The 22,772-nt window shown below is 38.6% G+C and overlaps 1 protein-coding gene across 3 annotated transcripts; it reads right to left on the bottom strand.

Moving 5' to 3' along the window:
• Positions 1-766: 766 nt before the first annotated feature.
• LOC109031259 (uncharacterized) lies at positions 767-22,769 on the bottom strand. Of its 3 annotated transcripts, none has more exons than XM_072299112.1 (9): positions 22,450-22,769; positions 21,493-21,815; positions 20,356-20,586; positions 19,795-20,006; positions 12,169-12,377; positions 10,383-10,518; positions 2,798-2,931; positions 1,918-2,122; positions 767-893 (listed from the first exon to the last, which is right to left on the bottom strand). In XM_072299112.1, exons 2-9 carry the CDS (start codon positions 21,813-21,815, stop codon positions 799-801), a joined length of 1,545 nt encoding a protein of 514 aa, XP_072155213.1. In that variant the 5' UTR covers positions 22,450-22,769; the 3' UTR covers positions 767-798. The 3 variants fall into 3 exon arrangements, with proteins under 3 accessions (XP_072155213.1, XP_072155214.1, XP_072155215.1); XM_072299113.1 differs by having other exon boundaries at positions 767-890; positions 22,450-22,766; XM_072299114.1 differs by lacking the exon at positions 767-893 and having other exon boundaries at positions 2,027-2,166; positions 22,450-22,766.
• Between the last annotated feature and the right edge of the window lie 3 nt (positions 22,770-22,772).

The raw sequence follows: 22,772 nt of genomic DNA, 5'->3' as shown, positions 1-22,772 counted from the left end.
ATCATTGCATTTTTGCTCATGTTCTAAGTTTCTTCGCGAACTAGATCAGTTTTTTTTTTTTTTTTTTTTTTTTTTTTTTTTTTTAATTCTCTGTGTATTTTTTTACTCATTCCGGGACTTGTTCAAAAATGTTAAGTTGTTTTTTTTTAAGAAATAAAACTGATGTATAAAATGAATTTTAAAATACTGCAATGGAGATACTTATCTGTCAATTTTAGCCACCGATATGGAACTAAAACTGAACTCTATTTCAGTGTAATCTCTCATTTTTGGGACGGCATGGAAGATATGTTAAGGAAGCCAAGAGAAAGGAAATGAATTAAGCTTTGAACTTTTGACTCAAAATAAGAAATTAAGCAATTTACGGTCACCGAAGGCCATTCACAAATGATTGAAATGTGTCCTCCCTTTTAATTGTACCTTTTTCCTAAGAGAAAGGTTTCAATTAATTGACGGCCTGAAGGGTCGGAGAGGAGAGGTTCTTTGGAATCAGAAAGAATCGAGAGCTCCGAATTCACTCCGTGTGGTTGGTTGGTTGGTTGGTTGGTTGGTTGTAGATCAGTGCACGGAAGACACATGCCCATTTGCCACACTTCATTGAGTTTAAACAGAGAGATAAAGATCTTTGAGCACATTTGAAATTGAAATGGGTCACTAAGATCGAAACTTAAAATGGAATTAATTTGTTGATATGAGATATTCCGGGTAAAGTACGTTTGTTTCACGCTTTACTTGACATTTCATGAGAAAATACGACACATTTCAGTAATAGTTAAACATTATACATATATTTTAAAGCTAGCTGATTACTCCGGCATTGAAAGTTGATGCGTATGTCACTATTAGAATTATAAAATTGACAGGATTATGACTGGAACTACTGCCGAAGACTACTGAAACAAATAATCAGGCGCAAAATTATAATATTTTACGTAATAGCTCAAAGTGAAAGATAAATTAAATTGAATTAAACAAGTAATAAAATATTTTAATGAGCCCGTCCAGCGGTCTGGTTCATTTTTTGCCAATATCAAGCGAAAAAAAAAACTGCTTTACAGAAAGGTTATGCTCTAATCACGATCAATTAGAATTGAGGTGCTTGGAAGACGAGGCGCATTGGTAAGTGCAATTTCTGAAAAAATAATATATTAATGATTTCAAGTAAAACTGGTCTAATGCATATTCTGTGAAAAATTCGTTCCTTCATTCCAATTTATAAGCATCAAAAAGTCAGTTTGAACTTTCTTTGCGCCACAAAGAAACCATGTAATTTCGAATCTTCTGACACACATTTCTCGAAAAAGCGAAAACTGCACTTATGTGCCTAGTCCTGCAAAGCTCCTTAATTCTAAGTAGCTTTTTTGTAGCTACCTTTTCTGAATTGCAAACTTCAAACCGCTATGACTTCAGTTCGGCATGAAGTTCTCCGGCGATTTCAATTGCCCTAAAATTGTATTTTTGAGAAAACCCGATATCAGAATTTATACAGAGGACAAAAACTCATGTGGCCATGATCTGGTTTACGAGCTGGACTTTTTTTAAATTCGGATTTGTAAACTTTACAAGGTTTCCTACGTGTAACATACTTATAAATTATTTTTCTGAACAACTTTCGGTTTCACTGTGCGTTAAGTCATTCACCGCCGTTCTAAGGAAAAACATCGTATGAACCTTCAGGCGTTGCCAAATTTCCGTTTATAAAGTATACATTTATAGAAAAAGTTGTGAATAATTTTTCACCAAACTTTTGGATAATTCTGTTGGAAATTCAATCCAAAAATATGTGAAAATTTCAAGGAAAAATATGCATAACTCTCCTGTGAAACAAATGTTTTTTCGGTGTAAATTTGACAATATTCGAATGTTGATACGGTGTTGATGATAAGGACGGGAGTTTAGTTGAGAAATAATAATTACCTCTCTCGGGAACAGGACCGGAGCTGCGGGACCCGAGTTGGACGGTCCTCGTGTCCAAGTAGAACTCGCCAACGAGGGCCGTGCACTTGAGGTCCAGTTGTCCACCCGCTGAGAAGTGCCAAGAGCTTAGAGGCAGCTCCAAACTAATTCGACTCCGACTCCGCCACTCATCGTCCTGCTCTGATGACGAAATTGTCGCATTCACCTGACCACACAAATATTCCTCACATTAATGCAACATGCCGAGACCTAAATTAAAAAAATAATTTACTCGAAAACATTAAAATTGGAGGAAAAACTTGTAAGGTCGCAACTGGAGATCCTCACCCTCCGGCCAAGGTATCATAAGTGCCATGCGACGCTTAAAAATTGCCGCCGCCATTTCATTTTTTTACAGAGAGATTGTTCAACGAAGCTGTCCGAAAATTTCACTGAATTTTCACTGTGTTCCCGATGAAATTCAGTGAAATTTTCAAACCGATTCAACCAACAATTTCTCTGTTAAAAATAAAATGGCGACAGAAATTTTTAAATGTCGCAAGTCGTTTGTGATCCTTTTGCCGGAAAGTGACGAGATGATCATTTTTGAGTAAAACCACAAGTCCTCTACCTTGACGAGTGCCAGAAAGAAATGTTGCATAGCCAACAAATTGAAAGCACTCTGAGAACTTTTCATTTGAGCGGCCTTCACTCCAGTATAACTAGGGAAATATAATGATGAAGAGTCGCACCATAAAGGCGTGCGATTTGTACAGGGCCGTGCCGTCCTGATTCTGATTAAACGATGGCGAAGGTCGCACCTCAAGCCTTCCACTCTATCACCCCTACGTATATTATAGACATTAGGAGTACTAAGTTGATTTAGATGAGTAAAACTCACAGGTGCGTTGTTGAGTAAGAAACTGAGCGATGCTACTGGTCGCGACGGAAGGGAACTGCAATTCGCTCTCAGTGTCTCACCCGGCTCGTACTTGTTCCTTTCGGTCATGAGCAGTGGACTGTCCTCGGGCAGCTCTGAAATCCAAAAAGAGTTGCTCTTTTAGAACCTTGAAAATCATCTACATGAAGAGCAATTTCAAAGTCAACCTGCTACTAAAAACGTGCCAACAATTTGTTCAGAAATCCTTGAAACATACCCTGATGGCATAGAGATTGAAGCGCTGTGGGCGCAAAAAGGGCATTTCTTGGTTGCATCTCCGTTAACGTTTCATCCACTATACACAACCTTTACTGAATTTTCTTTATGATTTTACAATGCTGAAAACTAAAAATTTCAGCAAGAATTTGGGCGAATGCCCAATAGTTTCCTCTCAAAAATATAAATTAGCAGTGGAGATTCTGACCGCAACCGAGAAATGCCCTTTCTGCACCCAACGCCTCGATTGTTAAAAATACTTTTCAAATGTACCCCTTAAAAAACTAGTAAAATTTACGTGAAAAGAAACTCCTTGCAGAACTATTAACCATGTTTGTGCTGCTTTTCGATTGTTTCTTTGGTTTCAGGCCTTCTACTATGGCCGTGTGTAAACACACTCGATCTACAAACCGGGGAACTCCGCTATTTTCGAGGAGGAAATGAACGATGATCACAAGAAGAGTGTAGTTTCATGGATGAAACTTTGACCAAGAACTAATTTTTAAAGTTCAAAACTAAACATCACTTATCACATTTAAACTCAGTTCAAATATACTTTTTGATTTTTTGTTATTATTACAGTTTGAGGCTCAGTGGAATACCCTTAAACAATTAGTCCGATCCGAAAGCGGCAAAATGTTTTTTGTTTAAAAATGACTGAGATGGCTCACATGAAGGCTATTTCCATTTAAATCTTCCGTCACATTCATACGGCGCAATGATACAACTATTTGAACTCTCCGGAATGCGTGAGGTATCACGCCGCGTTTGAAGGCGTTTTCAAAACAGCCAAGTTCAAATACCCGGATTATCGTTTTGCATAGTTCATATTCTTTTGTTATATTCCGTGCCACTCGTTTATTTTTAATCCTCGTAGAAAAACCACCCATTTGTAAATACAATTCTAGCTAGAGCGCACTTCAGCTATGCATTCAACACTGCAAAAATGTCAAAGGAAATCGACTATCCACGAATCCTCGACTTCAATGGCTCATGGCTCAACTCCCTTGCCATAGACAAACGAAGGGGGAGTCCAGGGGGGCCTGACCCTCATAGAACTGATAATAGTATCATATGCCCCCCCCCCCCCCAAAAAAAAAAAAAATAAAAATTTTCCAGATGTTTTGAATGCAACAATTTGCAAGTATTTTGTGCTGAAAGTAGAAAAAAAAACATAATTATTCCGCAGAAATTGATGGAAAAATTCTTTATGGAAGCTTCAAAATGCGTCTGATTAGTCGTATAAATTCTAAAATTTCTCGGGGGATGCCCCTCGAACCACCCCCCCCCCCATCCGTGCTTGGGGCCCGGACCTTAAAACTGGTACCAGGGCCCGAGATGGGATGTGGCGGGCCTGCCCCCCCCCCCCTCCGTGCTTGGGGCCCGGACCTTAAAACTGGTACCAGGGCCCGATATGGGATGTGGCGGGCCTGGATGGCTGTACTGTACTCCCTCTACACAAGTGCATCAGTTTTCAGAGACAACATGTTTTCCTTCCTCAGTTTTTTTCATGTTGTGTAAATTGTAGACGTTACTTTCGAAAGTCAACTCTCAGGTGTTTGCGTGATGATGCCTGATGACTAAACCGTTGAGCAATTGCTCTCGCAATTCGAACCTAACTGCAAAAATCGCATGAAAAAATACCCATTCTGACACATATATGTCATACTTTGGCGAATACATGCTCAAAAAATTAATCATTAATCATTAAAAGGCGAAAAATTGAGATAAACCCCCCGAACCTAATATTAATGCCTCACCCGATTTTTTCTTAAATTGTTAGCGCGGAAGCTCTGAAATTTCATTTTCTCTGTCAGTTCCTTTCGAAACAATACTGAAAATTAACCTACGAACAGTAAGCTTGCTATGTAAACTGTTGAAAAAAGAGGGAGTATAGAGGCCTCAAAAGCAACGAGCCACGTATACGGTCGCATTGAGTGAGAGAACCAATTCCACATCGGGCACAAAATAATATCATTTTCCATCAACCGGCGCGACAGAAACAAATCATGCACATTTTATCTGCATCGAATTTAAAAACGAACCCGGAAGGAATGAAATTGAAATTTTTGCGAGAGGATCACGCGGGGAAAGACAGGCGCAAAAGAAGGTGGTAATTTGTCAGTTTGCGGAGCGTATTAGGACCTTAAACCCCCTCAATACGTTCCCGGGCTATCTTTTATCATTCGGGGTCGGCAGCCGGTATTCATATTCTTCCTCCCGGCTTCCAGATCCTGGGAAGGGGAAGGGGAAGGGGAAGAGGGGAGGGGGGTGAAGTTATGAATTTTGCGTCCCGCCGCACACAGTAGCGTTTCGCATGAAAATTTGACCATTACCAAAACCAAACCAAATTGCTAGCGAGTATTCCTCGCCCCATCACATCGTGCAAGTGCACTCATGAAGGTAAAAAGTTAGCGCTTCAAAATAGATGAAAATGCAGCGTTAGAAATCTTGGAGTGAAGTGCTCTGGACAATTAACTCCGGAGCATATACGCCCCCTTCTCTCCCCCGCCGCAAAATCTAGAATGATATGCAGTGAAATCTGTTCCGTTGGAGCGGAGTTCACTCCGAAATAAGTAGATACTGCTCCGCACTCGTATCACCCCGATAATGTAGGACTAACAGAGGCTCTGGCGGGAGATGCACGCACCCCGCATATCACTATAAAATTCCTAACGGTTTAATCGCGGTGAAATGGGTAACATTCCTGTCTCTCCGCAAAAAAACTAGCGCCATTCAACTCAATCGATGGCTTTAACTGTAAAAGATGGTGCATATGAATTCCGAATATAAGTTTTTCGACAAATTATTTTTGAGATTTGGTCTACGTCTAGCAGAAAGGAACCAAGCCACATCAGCTAATGCCAAATTTAACTGGACAGTTCAATGTTTTACAAGAGAACGTTTGTGCGGGTCTCTTTGAAAATTTAAAGGAATTTACCTTGTACCGTGCAGAAAATTCACTAAAATTTGAACACAAATCCGCTTAACCGTCTTCGTGTAAAAAATTAAAAGGCTCAATGAAATTTGGCAATAGCTGATGTGGCTTGGTTCGTTTCTGCTTAACGCGGTCCATTCAGGATTTGGCCAGGTTCAACGGTTAGAGACGACGGTGAGCGACGCTCCTGGGAGCACCTTATCTTCTAAGTCGAGGCGCCTTTCCTTCCGATACATTGTTTTCTCGCAGCGTCCTCATAAACACCCCTCCTTGCACGTCAACTCCTGCCTTCAATTTATCGACGATGTATTACCCGGGCGGATTCTCTGTCGAACAACACGTAATTCCATAACTTCACTCGATTCCCCCGCATCCGGAAGTGGGGGGGGGGGGGGGGGCAGGAAGGATAACTTCTCTGACTTTCTCGCTACGGTGGATCTTTCGAGCTGAGAGCAGGCCTCGATGGAAATTTCGCCACGGACCTATCGTCGTTTCTTAAACGAGGAAGCGTGATTATACACGGTGTCCGAAAGTTAACAAACTTAACTTTCAGGATTGACTTTTTGGCTCAAAATAAGACTTTTTTCCGTATATATGTATGCCCAAAAACGCTTCATAATTGAGCTCTTCGCTACCTTTCCTATGCGCCATGCTTTCTTTTAAGGAAACATAGCGCATAAGAAAGGTAGCGCACAGATTTTCGAAGCTCCTTGCTGACTAGGCAATTTTTAGTGCAAATACTGTTTTTTGCACTATAAATTGCCTTCTCAGCAAGGAACTTCGAAAATCTGAAACGTTTTCAAAACTTCGTTGCGTCGAAACAGTGCATTCATGGAAATTTTTGTGCAATTCCCTCTCCGCTTAATTTGTTGCCCTCATTCACGTGCCATAATCCGTTTTTCAAAATAACATCGACCAAAAAAGTTTTTGCAATTTGAAACCCGGGCACGCTCGCCCATTTTCCGAACACGTACGGGCTCGAAAACACAAAAAATGAACATTACCATAAAAAATATCCCCCTTTTTAAAGTTTCAGCTACTTAAAACAACATAGCCAGGAGTTACATCAATTTGAAAGAAAAAAATTGCAACTTTGGAAGCGCATAGCTCACTTATGAAGCATTTTTGGGCACATGTGTATGGAGAAAAAAGTCATATTTTGAGTCGGAAAATCGATCCTGAAATTTAATTACAAAACTTTAGCTTTCTTAAATAGAATTTTTTTTTCTTAAAATTTGAAAATTCAAATCTATAAGTTTTCGCGCTTTTTTCGAAGAATGCCGTGGTTGGAGCTTCCTATAGTCATACTACTCGACATCAGCTGATAGCAAACAAAGGTTACCAAGGAAACCGTAAACGCGTAACAACTACCTACCGTCGCCAGAGCCAAAGACAAATAAGTCAAAGACACATAACCTAGATGTAAGCGAATTCTACTAAGGTCTCCGAATAAAGTTATCACCGGTGGAAAAGTTTTCGGAAATCAGAACGCGCATCTTGAACTTTCGAAAGTAATTATAGAATAACTATAAACCGCATAGCGAAGAGAGTTTTAGGACTGTTATTTATTTCTCACGCTAATTTGCATTTAATCGTATTCACAGAGCTATTATGAGGTAATCATCAAGGTAAAATCTGTTTAAAAAAGCAAGTTTTACGCGTCATTTTTGGTAAGACAGGCAGAGGCGGATTGGTTCCTCGAGGCGGCCCGGACAATCGCCAACAGACCTGCCTATTGCAGTGCCGCCCCCCCCCCCCCTCGATAATTTTTCGATATTAGCTTTAGGCGTGCCTAGGTTCAAAAATTGCTGAAGTTTAGTCAGGTTGCCAGAGTTCATTTTTGCGTGAATACGATACTAATATGGAAAGTTTTCCACATTTCCACATCAAAAAAAAAAAAAAAAAAAAGTCTACTTTCTCTCCCTGGAAGTTAGCTGACCTATGGGTCTTCCGTGCAGTAGAACGTACCAGCATTCCAACTTGAAAAATCTCCACTCGTAAAATTATTTTTTCACAGGGAAACATACAGGATCGCAAAATCTCTACAATCCTGTGATCCTAGAATTGCAAGCTCGCGGTATGCACTGCACTGTTTGGAAATTGTGTGTACCGGAGTAGGTTCAACACCAACAAAATGCCTCTCTTCAACAACCATACGCGCAATGCATCAAGTATCCTGCAGACTTGTAAGGCGCTATGGTATGCGTTGCGCGCACCATGCTGTACGCGCAATGCATGAAGTATCACGCGATCTTGTAAGGCGTTACTATGCGTTTTTTGCCGAGTGCGCCAGCCCCGCGCCGCCCGCACTGCGTTTGACGCGATTATTCAAACTTCTGCACACAAATTTCGCTGTTGAACCTCCCCCTCCCCCCCCCAAAAAAAAAAAAAAAAAAAAAAAAAAAAAATACATTCAAATTGTTGCATCTAATAAACCCGGAATTTTTTTATGTATTATAATTTCGTAATTTCGGTCGCAGTCATGTTGCAAAGGTCGCAACCCTCACCTCCTTTTAGCACCATGAAAGGTTTTGGAGGATCAGTCGAATCCATGAAGGAAATCATGATTTGGGCCACTGGCCCACTTTTAAACTGATACTGCCCAAAATTTCTGGCCGTCTTAAAAATAAGTTGGCCGGTCATTAGATTCCAAAAAAAATTATGATTTGTGCCTTTGGCCCACTTTTAAACTGATACGGCCCAAATTTTCTGGTGTCTCATAATTTTTTAGAGGGCTGGTCAAAAATGAAAAAAATCATGATATGTGCCTCCAGCTCACTTATGAACTAATATGGTCCAAAATGTCTGAGCGTCCTTGAACATTTTTGATAGGCCGTTCAGAATTACGTGGAGGATTATGACTTCACTGGAGTAAAAACACATTGGATCTAGAGTCCAGACTCTTAAAAACATTGACAAGAAAAAATACTCTTGATTCAATCAGATTTAAGCTTAAATCAAAAGGAAATCCGCTCAAATTAAGAGGCTGGGTTTTTGATTTAAGCTTAAATCTGATTGAATCAAGAGTATTTTTTCTTGTCGATGTTTTCAAGAGTCTGGACTCTAGATCCAATGTGTTTTTTTTTTCCAGTGTTTGGCCGCCGGTGGCCGGTCCTCTTTTAATTTTCGCGACCAAAAACTTTCATCGTCTGGAGAATTTTTGAATGGCCGATCTGAGTTTGAGACGCCGTCCCTCTTAGAATTTGTGCAGCTTTTTCACATTCTCTACGGTGTCTCCTCTAAATTGGAGTGTACTGAAGGGCCCTTTCCACCACTCAGTATCCTCTTTTCTTCTTTTTTCATTCATTTCTGTTATCCTTTTTTTCTTTCTTTCTTTTTCCCTCGAACGGCCCACCGGGAGCTTCCCGATTTCCCGGTGGGCCAGTCCGCCTCTGCAGACAGGCAGTTAAACTATTTTCAACTCCTAATGATTGTCCTTATCTAATATCCATCATATATCTACGAATTAAAAAGAATCTTTGGGGACCAGTCTTTCCTTACATAACACCGCCTATGACGACTAGTCATGCAATTGTGGAAAAATGGGCATGATAAAAGATCTAAACGAGATGAAGCTCTGTTGGGAAATCATTCAAAAGCGTTGAGAGCTGTATGAAATGCGATGGAAATCGTTATGAATGTGAGCTGGGTGGAATTATTCTTAATGAATCCGTTGTTGTCATTAGGCGGAAAGAGCAAAATATCGAAACTTCAGGGATGAATGATCCGCCCTCTTGCCAATTTTTTAAAAGGAAACGTCCATTTTCTGTCTTCTCATATCGCATCCTCTTCACTCTTAAACTGTCTCGAAACTTAACTGTGGCCGTTCAAAAACGAGATGGCCTCTTTTAAGATTGATTTGATTTAAAAGTAGTCCTTTTAGGCTTTTGGGGTGAATTTACGTCAGAGTCCTATGGATAATTATTAGTAACTGCGGTGAAATAGGCAATACAGTGGCTTTAGAGTTTAGGTACATACAATGTTTTTCCTTTAACATTTTCGCTACCTAATAGGTCGTCTCTGTGCAACGTAACGGGCTAAAAGTGGGAATCGCATTATGTAAAACGGACAGACCTATTCATAAGATGGCTCATGACGTGCCTAAGTAGCACTGAGGTTAGGTTTTTCAAGTGTTCCTGTTTTCCCAGCGACTTGTATTGTCTTTCAATCTTTTCTATGTATCAGTAACCATCCCATTCTGAGTTCTAACAAACGGTACTATTTAAGACACCTATGAGTCTTCCATTCAAACGCCAAATCTGTAAAATCCTCCTTCTTTTTCTGCGTTTTTCATGGTTCTTGCCATGTTTTCTTTTCTCTAATTGTATTTCTATATTACTTGATTTCATTCAAAGGTGAACGTGGATGAGCAGTCATGCATGAGCAACTTACCGACAACCATAACGTCCTTAGACACAGCCACGGTGACGAAATCTGGTGCATCCGTGGTTACTTCACAGGTGATGTTACCGGAAAAATGGAAACCCACACCATGCAGCACTGCTCTGCTCGCATTTGATCTCGCCAACTGAGAAAAAAAGTAAAATTATTATTAATTACATTTGAAAGAATCAAACAATATTGCAGCATAGGTTCAGTTTATGTCATCATATCATCTAGTTATTAGTCTCAATGTTGAGGAGATCGTTCCGGATTTGATCACTTCCTCTATATTCAACTTAGGAATCAGTTTAAAGGCACTCTCATCTACCAATCATTTCTAGTTTGGGGAGGGGGGGGCGTGGGTCTTTCAAAAATCTGAGAAAAACTGCGGGTTGGCAGCAGCGGTACGTTGGTGAGTCGGACGAAGGCTCGGAATCTAATGGTCCCGCAGGATTATCAGAGCCTAAGTATTTGTCTTTTCGTATCTCGGGAAATTGTCGAATCAAGGGAAAACTTTAATTTCGATAACCACCAAAGCTCCGGTTGAAATTGATTACACCCTTGTATATCAGCGCCGAGTCTCCTGAATAATTTATGAACTTTTGATCGTCCCCTTTCCTCGAGCCTTTTTCTTGTTTTGTTTCGCCACTTCCGCTTTGTTTCCGATACCTTTAACCTTTTTAGCCCCTCCCCTCTGCCCTTCCTTACTCCCCTACACCACCGTCCACCTTACTTACTCCTGTCAACCGATACTGTCAAATACGCGGCGGCGCGGCGCGGCGGCGTTAGAAATATATTCCTCGTTTCCGAAACAGGATTCCCCTCTCAACCGCTTCGTTCCTTGAGTTTTAACTCTTTCGCAGCTCCTCGTATCTTCCTCCCACCTCTTTCGCTCAACAGTGCTGCGTTGCGCAAATAAAAATTTAAGACTCGAGTAAATAATTACTTTCTCAACTCCGTTTTCTAAGCTGTGGCAACTTTTGTGTCATCTACCATGAGGTCACAATTTCTCTCGGCGAAACTAAATAATAAATGATTGACTGAGAAATGTTAACTTCATTTTAAAATTCAGGGTCTCAATGAAAGAAAAAAAAACCTTTTCAGTCAAAAAGAGTATGAAACTCTCTGAAAATTTGATTTCAGACCTTTTACGGACAAAAAGACTATGTATTAGTCTGTTTACAATTGATAAAACGGTAAAATATATCGCTAAAGGAGAAGGGACTTTTTTCATTGCGACAGATTAGTCTATGCGAGTTCATTTTACTTCGATTAATTTGACCTACAGTTGATTTAAACTCGCACTGTGTGGGACACGTATTTACTAGGGTTAGGAACGAAACCAATTTTCAAATGTTTGACAGTGTAATGAACTATGAGGAAAGATTTAAAATTACAAGTTTAATTATTCTCAGATGGATAACTATTGTTGCATGGGGTATGTTTTCTGGCCTACGTCAAGAATTGAAGGCAAAATTTGCCTCAACGAGGCAAACGAGCCTCTTGTTCAGGATTTCGTTTAAGGATATGCCGCGGGAGGAGGGGCTGTCCCTCTCAGATTAAGGAGGGTCCAGGGGTCCTTTCACGGAAAGTTATTAAGAAATACTATGTTTTTCTTGCGGAGAGAGGGAACTTGAGCCTTCACGCAACCCTTTTTTACATATGTACCTTTGTGCGCTATATACGGCATACACCCTTTATCGATTTTCCTCTACAGGAATTTTTAGTCACAAAATGCCCTTGCTTAGGGTGACTCTGTTGCTCACTGTTTTATTACTATGAATTTAAAACTTACGTCTACTGTGACTCCCGGTAGTGGAAATGCTTTGTTTTCAGGCACATGATTTGGGGAGAATCTGTAAAATTCGTGGTATCCTCTGTACAATTTGAAGGAGTAGAGTGGAGCATGCTCAAGGTCATAGATGCAGTCAAGAGCTGCTCCCTCGCCTCGTTTCACTGTCGGTGGGGACACCGAGAGTCTGACGTTCCGTAAACCAAACACATCTGAAACAAAAACAATTGAAATCAGAAATTGCACTATGTGTAACCAGGAATCTAGTGGCATAGTATCGTGCACGGACAAAATAGCGTCGCTGATTTAACAATTTTGTAGTTAAAAAAGTGTCCAACATGTTTCAATGTATATTTTACAATAAAAATAAAAATGCTAATTTAACCACCCCCGTGATTAAATCCGCTTTCCACAAGGGAGAATTTTTATAAACATTTTTATTGCTTCATGTGAAAGTGCTAAAACAGCTGATATCATAGAATTTGTTAAAATGTTTTTCTGATATAGGAAACAGTATGAAAATATATTTAGAAGTGAGAAAATTCACCGCCTAAAGACGTCATTTGGCGGCATCTCCCATTTAAACACGCGTATTTTAGCAGATTAGATCATTTTGTCATCGACTCCGATAATTGTTCAATTCATGAACCAGGGATATCCTCGTGTTCAGTTCCCTTTGCAGTAGTTCCCACTTAAAGACAAATTCAAAAAAATATCGGACACCTGCAAAATCTCTATTGTGAAATTACATTGGAAACACGTCGGACATATTTTTTAACAATTTATGTGTTAAATTAGCAATTCATGTTTTTCCATGTGCGCTAAAGTTTTAATGCTGGTTTTGAATATCCTTGGCTCACAAGCTGTGCTGCTGCTTTGATCTGCGTGATATACTTTTTCGAAACTGTCGCTCCTCTATACTTGGGTTGTAATGGACCGTGGCACGCTCCCAAATAATGGCCCGTCCCTCCCTCCCGACTCTGGTGTATGTTCCCGATCAACAAGGAGGCGCACCACTGCGCATGCGTCTCTCTCTGCTTTTTCGATTGTTTATTTACACGGTGCGGAGGAACCAGGTTTCACGCACCCGGCTGGGAATCAATGTTGCCAAACATTTTGAGAGAGACTTTTTTAACTCGAGCTTTTTAGAAAGAATCTTACGGATTACTGCGAACTGACAGCAGCGATGGGATCGTTAAGGGTTGTCTTAAAGTGGTGCACTCGTAAAGTAACCGCGATGACAGCTGCACATGACTTGTTTCGATAGCTCAAGGGACATCATTTCTCGTTACAAGCTTACATCTTTCGGCTTCGGATCGTTTATCCGGTTAAGTCCGTTTTTCGTGGATGAATTTCTTCAAAACACTTCAAGTTGGCCTCGGCACATAACAACGACATTTTTGACAGTAGATTGTGATGTATTTTTAACTTTTCATTGTCTTGGTTGCTTTGCGAGGAGAAGGAAGTCTACAGGTTAGGTGGCTAAATAAAATACGTATAACACGAATTGAGGTCGAAGGTTAAGGAAAAATACCGCTTAACTGTAGATTTTGGGTTAGAAACATCGAGTTACCTTCCGCATAACTGCAGAAAATGAGTTAGTGACTTTGCTGCATTTTACCGTATGAAATACACAAACCGATGTTTTCAGTTTTTTTCAATTCCGCCCGTGACACCGCCTAGAGCTCTGCAATGCATGAAGGAAAATTACAAAATTGGTGAATTTTTTCTTCGTTCTGTAAAATCTTCAGTTTACAGATGAGCTGTATTGTTCCTTACCGAGATTCCAGATAAACTGATTTAGTTCATCGCTTTTTAGACAAATCGTAGGTCTATGGTTTGTACTCCATGTGAAGACGCCCTCCTTTCAATTTCCTCTTAATTAATCTTTAATTTTATCTTCTTATTTTGAATGAAGTACCGATGAAATCGGAGTATCATCTTATCATCGGCTTTCAAAGAAGAAGTTGCATCACGAACGAAACGTTAACGAATTATCCTCCCACGTCAGAAAGTGAGAGTTACAATGTTGCCAACCTATAAGATATCCATGAATAAGTGCACGTGATTCGACGAAAAGAAATAGGAATTAATCAGGCAAATTGGCGAAACTCATGCTCATGCCATCCGCAAAGAGTTACCAGACAGGCTTGATCAAAGATTTCATGTTTACTCTTTATCTTGGCGAATGAGAGCTGCACGCTGAGAATGCACTTGTGCTGGAGATTTAATGCTTGCTGGATTGGATTTTTCAAATCCGCTTAAAATGAACACACGGACTGAAACTCAGACTCATGAATCAGAGAATGTCGTTAATGTTGAGGTGTACTTATCGCACCGATGTTTTGCGCTGCTTGTTTGTGCTCATTTTCTCTGTAGACACTTTATGACATTGACATGAGAAATTCATGTAGACATAATTAAAAACCTTTGAAGGGACATGAGGTATTGATAAGATAGCCCATTGTGTTGCTCACTGTGAAACGACCAGGATGCATTTTTTCGTCGGCTTTTCAGTATGAATATTTCCCCTAAATTTCTGCTCTCTCTCATAAAACCCACATAATCAATATTTAGCAAAAAATAAATTGGCGCTGAAAATAGATTCTCCATATAGTACCATTGCACAATAGTATACTATATATTACATTTTTCTATATAAAGATTGTTTATTATGATAGTTATAGCTCAAAAGTGTTTTGCAAGCTTCCATGGGTTTAAACAATTGTGTTAGGTATTAAGAAAATAATAGATTATTCTTTTACAATTAATTTCTGCTGAATTATTTATAGATTAGGAATTAGATTAAACTTATTTTATTTTATTTTCTTAGTAGTCTTTGAACGTCCTTTAAATGCGGTATAGATATGATAAGATCCTTGCGACTCGCATTTTTTACACCTTTAAATCCGTTTCAATTGTATGTCTAATTTTTTATGTAGAATCATTGCTCATCCATTCATTCATGTTTTGTCAAGTTGCAAAGCACGTCGAATCCAAAATTTTATAGAATCATAAAAAAACGCGTACTGCGGTGGTAAAAACAGCCGCGCGTGCTTGCATTTTTCCGAGCCCTAAATAGGAAGAAATGGAATAGGCAGATTTTTCTGAAGAGCCATTCAATTGTATTTTCATGACAATGATTGTAACCCTCTGACTATTGCATTCCTGTTAAAACAGAGGAGAAAAATTGAAATAGTCGCACGATCTAAATAGCGCTTTACGACGTTAACCGGTGGCTTGATTGCTGAATCGATACCGAATGGCTTTGATCGATAAAAAGCATTGCTGATTTATCGACCATGATCGACCCGTAGCAGGGTTTATATATTTGCTATTAATTTATTGTTGGCCTCCATAAATGTTATGATTATTGTGAATGATTCGATACTACCAATCGAGATATCGATCGACGCCTGGTTGGGCACATGTCTGAAAGAGTGTACAGCAAATACTCTGTAATGGTGCACTCTTTATTCGACCGAGTGCCGAAAAGATCAAAAAGCTTGAAAAAGACGAGATGATTTTCTCAAGATTGCGATCGACTGAAGTCTGCGATAGAAATAAATCGGGACAGAACTAAATCGAGAAAGGAAACAGAATATTTGAAGGGATGAAAATATCAAAGGAATAAGCTTTCGATCCATAAATAAACAAGAGAGAGCTGAAGAAGGTGGTAAGGAGTGCCGATTGGGATTTTCTGTCGACTGCATCCAGAATACGCGTGCCCTTACTTCGGTTTCCTGTGAAACATATAGAGTTAGGAGATATTTGCGTATTACTAATGTCAAACCCCATGTTGTTAATGTAGTTATATAATTATTTTTTGGTGTGATTAATTTAAAATGACTATACCTCAGGAAAAAATTTCTAGAGGCCACGGCAGTAACCTATTTCCCTAAACAGGTGGAACCACAGAGCACCGTTGCTATGAAGGAATATTGATATATAGTAGATGGAAGCTTGAAAAAAAGTCAAAGTGTCTAGAGTTAAACAAAAAATTGATCAAATGTAAAGTCCGGACCTCGCCAATTCTGAATCAGGAGATTAAAACATACTCTTTTTGGCTCTGATATCCATTTTGAGATTTAGTTTCAAATTTTACCTTTAGAATAAAGACGCATTCAAAATTGTCCGAAATTAGCCGATTTACTTCCAAAATTTGTAAACCCCTGAAGAATGATTTTTTCCCTTTTAATTTTAATTTCACGAGACCTTTAATATGAATTGATGTCTAACAGAGCTTATGCAATCACTTCAATTTTTAATTTAGAAGCAGTCGATGCCATTATAGCGGGTCTTAAAACTTTTCCATAATACACAACACATATAACTTTGAAGTAAGACGATGTCTTACTTATTTCTTAATCCTCCTTATTTCGTAGTAGGAGCGTCACCATTTAAACCCCACAGTGTTAAGGGGGTTGCATACACGTCATTATGAGAGATTATTGGACTGCATATTTTGCAATTGGTGGGTAACTACTATCTGTGGCATAGTTTAGGAACAACATATAGGCCTCTATTTTCTCTAAGTATGCATAAGTGTTTTTACGGATGAGCTTGAAATTGTAATTCCTGATTGCAAAATACGGTCCAATTTTGAACATGCGTTTCAAAATATAATGCTAGGGGGCTATGCCCCCTGGCCGCTACGCAGCCCAACCCCCAGAGGACGCTTCGCGTTCTCTTAGGCCCGCGTCGACAAAAGAACGACCAAAAAAAATGAAAATATTTTCATGCCCGACTCTCATTTATCCGATCTCCCTCTGGCCGGCAGCAATTGGATCAATAAGAATCGAATGAAAAAAATCTGCATTTATTTCAAACATCACGCCAAGACTGAAACGAAATGGAGCGTTTCGTCGCTTTTGCATAGTTTGTAGCAAAGGAGCATACCATCGATTCACTTACCCCACCAACGGACCAAGATTCAACATTTCCTGCTTACTTCAATTTTCCGCTAAATTTCCAATTTTGCCCCTCTTTCTAAGCTTTCTGGTATCCTCTTATATAAAAAAAACCTAGGTCCTATTTTCAAATTCTGATTACAGCGGGCTCATTTATGGACTATCACCTGTCGATAACCGCAAAAATCATGGAATTTGGCCCCGTAGAACGCTCAAACGAACTATGACAAAAGATAAAAATTTACATTGTTCAAATGGGCAAATTTGCAACTTTACCATGTAATATAAAAAAAACCTGGGTCACATTTTCAAAATCCGAATAAAGCAGGCTCATCTAGAGACAATTGCCTGTCGATAACCGCAAAAATCATGAAAGTCGGCCCTGTAGAACGTTGGAACCAAGCGTTACCAGATACGCAAATTTAGGAGGTCTCGGAGCTTATAGTATAGATTGCCATATTTTAGAAAAAAAGACAACTGGACACGACGAATAAAATAAATTATGATGATAAAAAATAAATAACGAAGAGAAACATTGGATATGCACCAACATCAAAATGTAAAAATCTTTATTCGATATCTCAAACAGCTAGGATTGATCCAAATAAACCACGTTTAGACTCGAAATCCAAATTAGAATTTAAAAGATTTTTGTTATAAAACAAATGAGGCGGTTACAACAATCTATACGGGTTTTCAAGATGTCATTGCTTATACAAAACATATCAAATGGAATGTAGTTTGTCATTCAATTGGTGAATCAATTCATACGTTCAATCTATATTTAGCTGTCGGAAAGATCCTTTCATATCATCCATATTTTCTCTTGAACTTCTCATGATATCATTTGAACAAACGTTTTCCTGTTCGAGAAACCATCGTCTATGCTTTTCCAACAATCTCTGCATATGCTCTAAAAGACAAAAAAAAAAAAAAAAAAAAAAAAAATTAAAATCAACACATTATCAAGACAGACCTACTGTAAAATCACAATTGAAGCTGAACATGAGTATGACAGGACGATTTGAACCATGATTAGCATGTTTGCATTATAATTTCTCCATGATTTTCGATAATGCTTTATTTTTTTACAAAATAAAATCACGCAAGTTTAATGACATGAGAGGGAGGAGACGGATCGGGTAGTGCGGCGTTTTCTTGACAATCTATGAAAATATTAATTTATTCATTCATCATTAATATTTGCTAATTTTGATTTAGTTTAAATGTAAGTTTCAATAAATTTTTGTGGGTATGATTTTTGATTTCGCTCTAGTGTTGTGTTCCAGTGTTCATTATAATCTTGGAGAAATTTACAAACGATTTAACCCTCTATGGCATAGCGTTATGAATTCGTAACAACGTATTTTTGGAGTTTTTGCAAATTAAATCTTTCCGCTGTGCTCTGTGGCATGATTTTGCAAATTTTCATTTGTTTTTCTTTTTTTGAATAACTGACTCCCTAATATTTAAATTTTTCATAAAAAATGTAATACTCTGCGTTTTTTATGCGAGCAACAAAATGGATCAGTGTCCCCCAGAATTTAAGATATAAAATTAATTCATGCCATAGAGCGTTAAAGGCATTACATTGCTTGGCGTTCGGCTACGAAAATCAAACATTCAAGGCAATTAAGTAGCGTGAAATGCAGTTAGGTTGATCCCGCTTCAAATTGCCTGATTATTTACGGAGCTTACGAACTGCCTACATAGCCGATAATCTAAGATAGGTGAGGAGTTTTCGCAAGACCATAATTATTCCTTGCCACCCATGCTACTAGGCGTGCCGCATTCAATTATGTGAATTCTTTGGTGTTGAAGCTTGATAACATCGGCTTTCATCCTGGTAGATTGTCGCTGCGCGCGCTGATGTGAATGCATAACTCTTCTGTAAAATGAGCCGTATCGTCCGTTTAACTTGGTGTTTTCCCGGGCTCACTGAAAGTTGAGTTAAGTCCTCACTTCAGCACTGCCGCGACATCGTAAAACGGGGAAAATACTCCTACTCTCTTACATTGTATACTTAATTATCTGCCTCCACATTTCCGTCATTATAGACGGATATGATGGAAGGATTTCATTAAGAGGTATCACTGCCCAAATGCAGATGCTGAGAAAAGTATAATTAATTTGTTTTTATTTTTTTTTTACATTGTTACAAGGTAGACAAATGCAAATGATACCTCTTACATTGTTTCTAAAATTAGCTCCCTCTGCATGAGTTCTATCCTCTAAAAATGTCCAAAGTTGCTTTTCTAAGAAGTTAGGATTTAACGCTAACAGCATTCATAACGGTGAATAAGCAAGGATCAAAACAGCACGAATCCGTCCTTCATTTTTCAAAACTTAAAAACATTCCTTGGAGACCTCACATTTTCAGATGCGATTAACCTCAAATTGAGCTTATCTTTAAACTTAAAGTAAGAAAAATTCACTCCCTTGCGACAAATATCATTTTAATAATTGGAAGAAAAATTCTATTGGCGAATTTTAACCAAATTGCTTTGATTTTAAGTCGTCGAAGATTGTTTTTGATCGTATTCATCAAATATTCCAAACATTTTAAAACGAGCGAAATGCATCGTATCGTCAATTGGACGTATTTATGCCAAAAGGAACTATATGCATAGAGTTTGCGTGAGACATAGTTCCTTCTAGCATAGATACGCCCAATTCCCTCCTTATATCCGCTATAACCCTTAAAATTTTTAACTCTTACCGGTTAGTTCGTCCAAACTAGATGCTTTGCCTCCATAATCAATAGAAAGATCGTGTTCATGGAACTCCTGTCGAAATTTCTCGTTTGGAGACGAAAATATGTGCATGCGACTACTCAGAGTGGCTGGGACGCAGTGTTTTAAAACCTCAAGCAACTCACAAATCCACCGTGCGGCATTAATGAAATAAATAGCTTTTATTCTTTCCGTGTGCCTGTCATAAAAGAGGAAAAGTGAGAAATTTAGCTCAGTGGTCAGCATATTCATACATTTACAGCTGCATGTAAAAATAAATTTGCTTTTAAAAAAATAAAGTATGATAAATTTCCTTCTCTCAGAAATTTTTTCCCTGACATTTTTTATAAAATCAACCAAATAATTTTCAATTGTCTTAAATTTGAGATGAGGGATGAAGCTTCAAACGATTTCCAGGCTGGTTTTAGCTCCAACCAAGACTTGGTTGAATTGATTAGTTTCCTATTAGATTCTATGCTTCAACACTCCAACAGGAATCGATTAAAAGCAGTGAAGTCAACTTAATATAATGACCATCGTGGACCTACCCGTTGATCATGATATCCCCAAACTGTGTCAGAATCGGTGTTAGTCTCAAGTAATGTCGGTAGGTGAGAGCCCCACAATCTGCAACGACGATGGTTTTTGCCAATCGGATCCTCTCCAACGTCATCACATCCGCGGCCATGAAGACTCTCTTCAAAACTTCATTTGCGCTAAAATTATCGAATTCAGGACTCCACGAGGAATAAATTAGTTTGCACCCATCTTTCGTTAATCTGAAAATATTCGTCGTTCGATCAAATTAGGAAGATTTTAAAGGTCAGATTCTTGCAAGATGGTTACACTAGATTTCGTCCATTTAAGTGCGGATATGAAACAATCTATATTTTGTAAAAGCAGTCTGCTTCACCAAAAATCGATCATTTCTACTCGTTTTAAATGGAAGTAAGGCAGAGCTGTAAACTTCTTAGAGTTTCCACCGTCAGAAACTGGCAATGGTTTTTTTTTACTATTTTCTGCAAATTTTCAAGAGAATATGGATCATGCTCCTACTACTAATAAGTCGCTCCTATCGTACTTCTGTGCGCTGCGCGACACCGAACCGCCACTGACAGCGATCTTGCCAGAGCTCCTCCGGCGTATCGCATCTCCTTATTTCCTGCCTTATTCCCCCAATCCACGATTTGGCAGGGTGTCATCAACGTTTTCTGCCAGAGGGGACCCAATCCAGAACAATCTTAGGCAACATATCATCTTCTTGCTTCTTGGCTCAAATAATCCTGTTAATATAATTATTTTTTCTCAAAAAAAAAAAAAAAAAAAAAAAAAAAAAAATAAATAAAAAAAAAATAAAAAAAATTACACGGTGTGTGTTCTCTGGCCTACTTCGAAGATTGAAGGCTTAATATGAAGTTGCTTAAATTCCAGACCCTCTTCTCTTTCTTTGTATCATGTTTATTTCCTCTACAGTTGTAATTCAAAAACCTAACTCATGTATACCCTAGGTAAGTCATTTTTTTAAACCTGAATTTAGGGAATTTTGTCACCAAACGTGAATGATCAGTTTACTCCCCGTTTTTTCCAACGAGGAATGTCTCGGACGCAACATAAACATGAGAAATTTGAATTTTATGTAAATTAGTTTAAACTTATTTTCCGGTGGATTGCAAAAATTAGAAGACCTTTGTAGAGAGCCCAAACGGAAAGCCTTCATAGTTTGAAGAGCCTCCATCGACGAGGGATCCCGGCTGCGCATCAACACATTTGGATATTTGCTTCTGTAAACGTAATAGTTGACCAGTTTCCGTTTTGTCCTCTCCAGACTAAATTTGTTGTTGCACAAGAATGTCGTCAACCACTCCTCATCGCTAATATTTGGCAAATCAGGTTCCTGTGCTATCCACTCCTTTAAATAATTAACGTCCTCCTTCAGCCCCTCAGGTGAAGGCACTAACAGACTTTTTTCCTCCAGAACAGTCTGAGAATCTTCAATTTTTTTAGACATCTGCAATGAAAATCAAAAAGCGAGGAGGAAGTAGGATTTTCGAAATTTGAGAAATCTTTGTGTGTCTTGACAAATTTTATTCTGCGTATCTTTTAATAATCATTAAAATAGGATCAAATCCAAAAGTTTAGCTTGAAGCAACTCTAAATAATTTGAGAAGAGACCTGGAACTCTTTCCATCTCGGAACATCAATATTCATTTCAACACAATTCTTTCATCTTTTTCCTTTAATAAAAACCTATCTGTAATCTAATTATAATGTGCAGTACCTGTATATTATGTAAATACAGCTAGGGTCGGTCCTCCGGCCCACCCATCAAATTATTGTAAATAGCATAAGTTAAAACAATTAGGATTAATACATTACTGGAGTCATCTATAAATTTAATAAATTAAAAAAAAAAAAAATAAAAAAAAAAACCTTCGCCCATTGATTATTAGGACTCCATAACTCGTATGCAGTAAGATCTTCATTCAAACATTCAGTTCGTATTTGCTGCTGAAACAACTTGGATGAATTTACAATTATACCAAAATTAAGGTTTGTCAAACATTTGAAGTGAGGCGCTTTTTCGCCGATCAGGTCATTCCAATAATTATAATTATAATTATAATTATATGATAAAAAGTTACCTTTCTTTTTTTGTAGGAATAAGCCCATTCCAAGAACACTGATTTTCTTCAAACCTAAATCACTAAATGCAATTCTCTTACACTAAGCTTAAAGCCATACACAATACAACGAAAACAAATCCACGGAAACGATGTTTCTGGATAAAAAATCCCACGCTTAATGTTTCAGGCGGATGATCTCTGACTCCTCATGCGCGAAGACAGTCGATAGACTCACAAACAGGCAAAGGAGGAAACGAGAGAAAAATCGAGGAGGAAGCATGCGGCAGGAAAGTAATTAATTTGCATTCTGAGCTGAACAACGGTTCGATGCAAATCACAAT

Source organism: Bemisia tabaci, chromosome 4 (genome assembly GCF_918797505.1).
Source record: "Bemisia tabaci chromosome 4, PGI_BMITA_v3".
Lineage (NCBI taxonomy): Eukaryota > Metazoa > Arthropoda > Insecta > Hemiptera > Aleyrodidae > Bemisia > Bemisia tabaci.
This window is presented reverse-complemented; position numbering and strand designations above follow the sequence as displayed.

Bases quoted from the DNA above. Each gene is read 5' to 3' on its own strand.
- LOC109031259 (XM_072299112.1), bottom strand. From the start codon at position 21,815: ATGTCTAAAAAAATTGAAGATTCTCAGACTGTTCTGGAGGAAAAAAGT. The intron at 2,932-10,382 runs GTAAGTTGCTCA...TTTGGATTTCAG, and splicing joins TAAGGACGTTATGGTTGTCG to AGCTGCCCGAGGACAGTCCA. The intron at 2,123-2,797 runs GTGAGTTTTACT...TTGTGTGGTCAG, and splicing joins TCTTACTCAACAACGCACCT to GTGAATGCGACAATTTCGTC.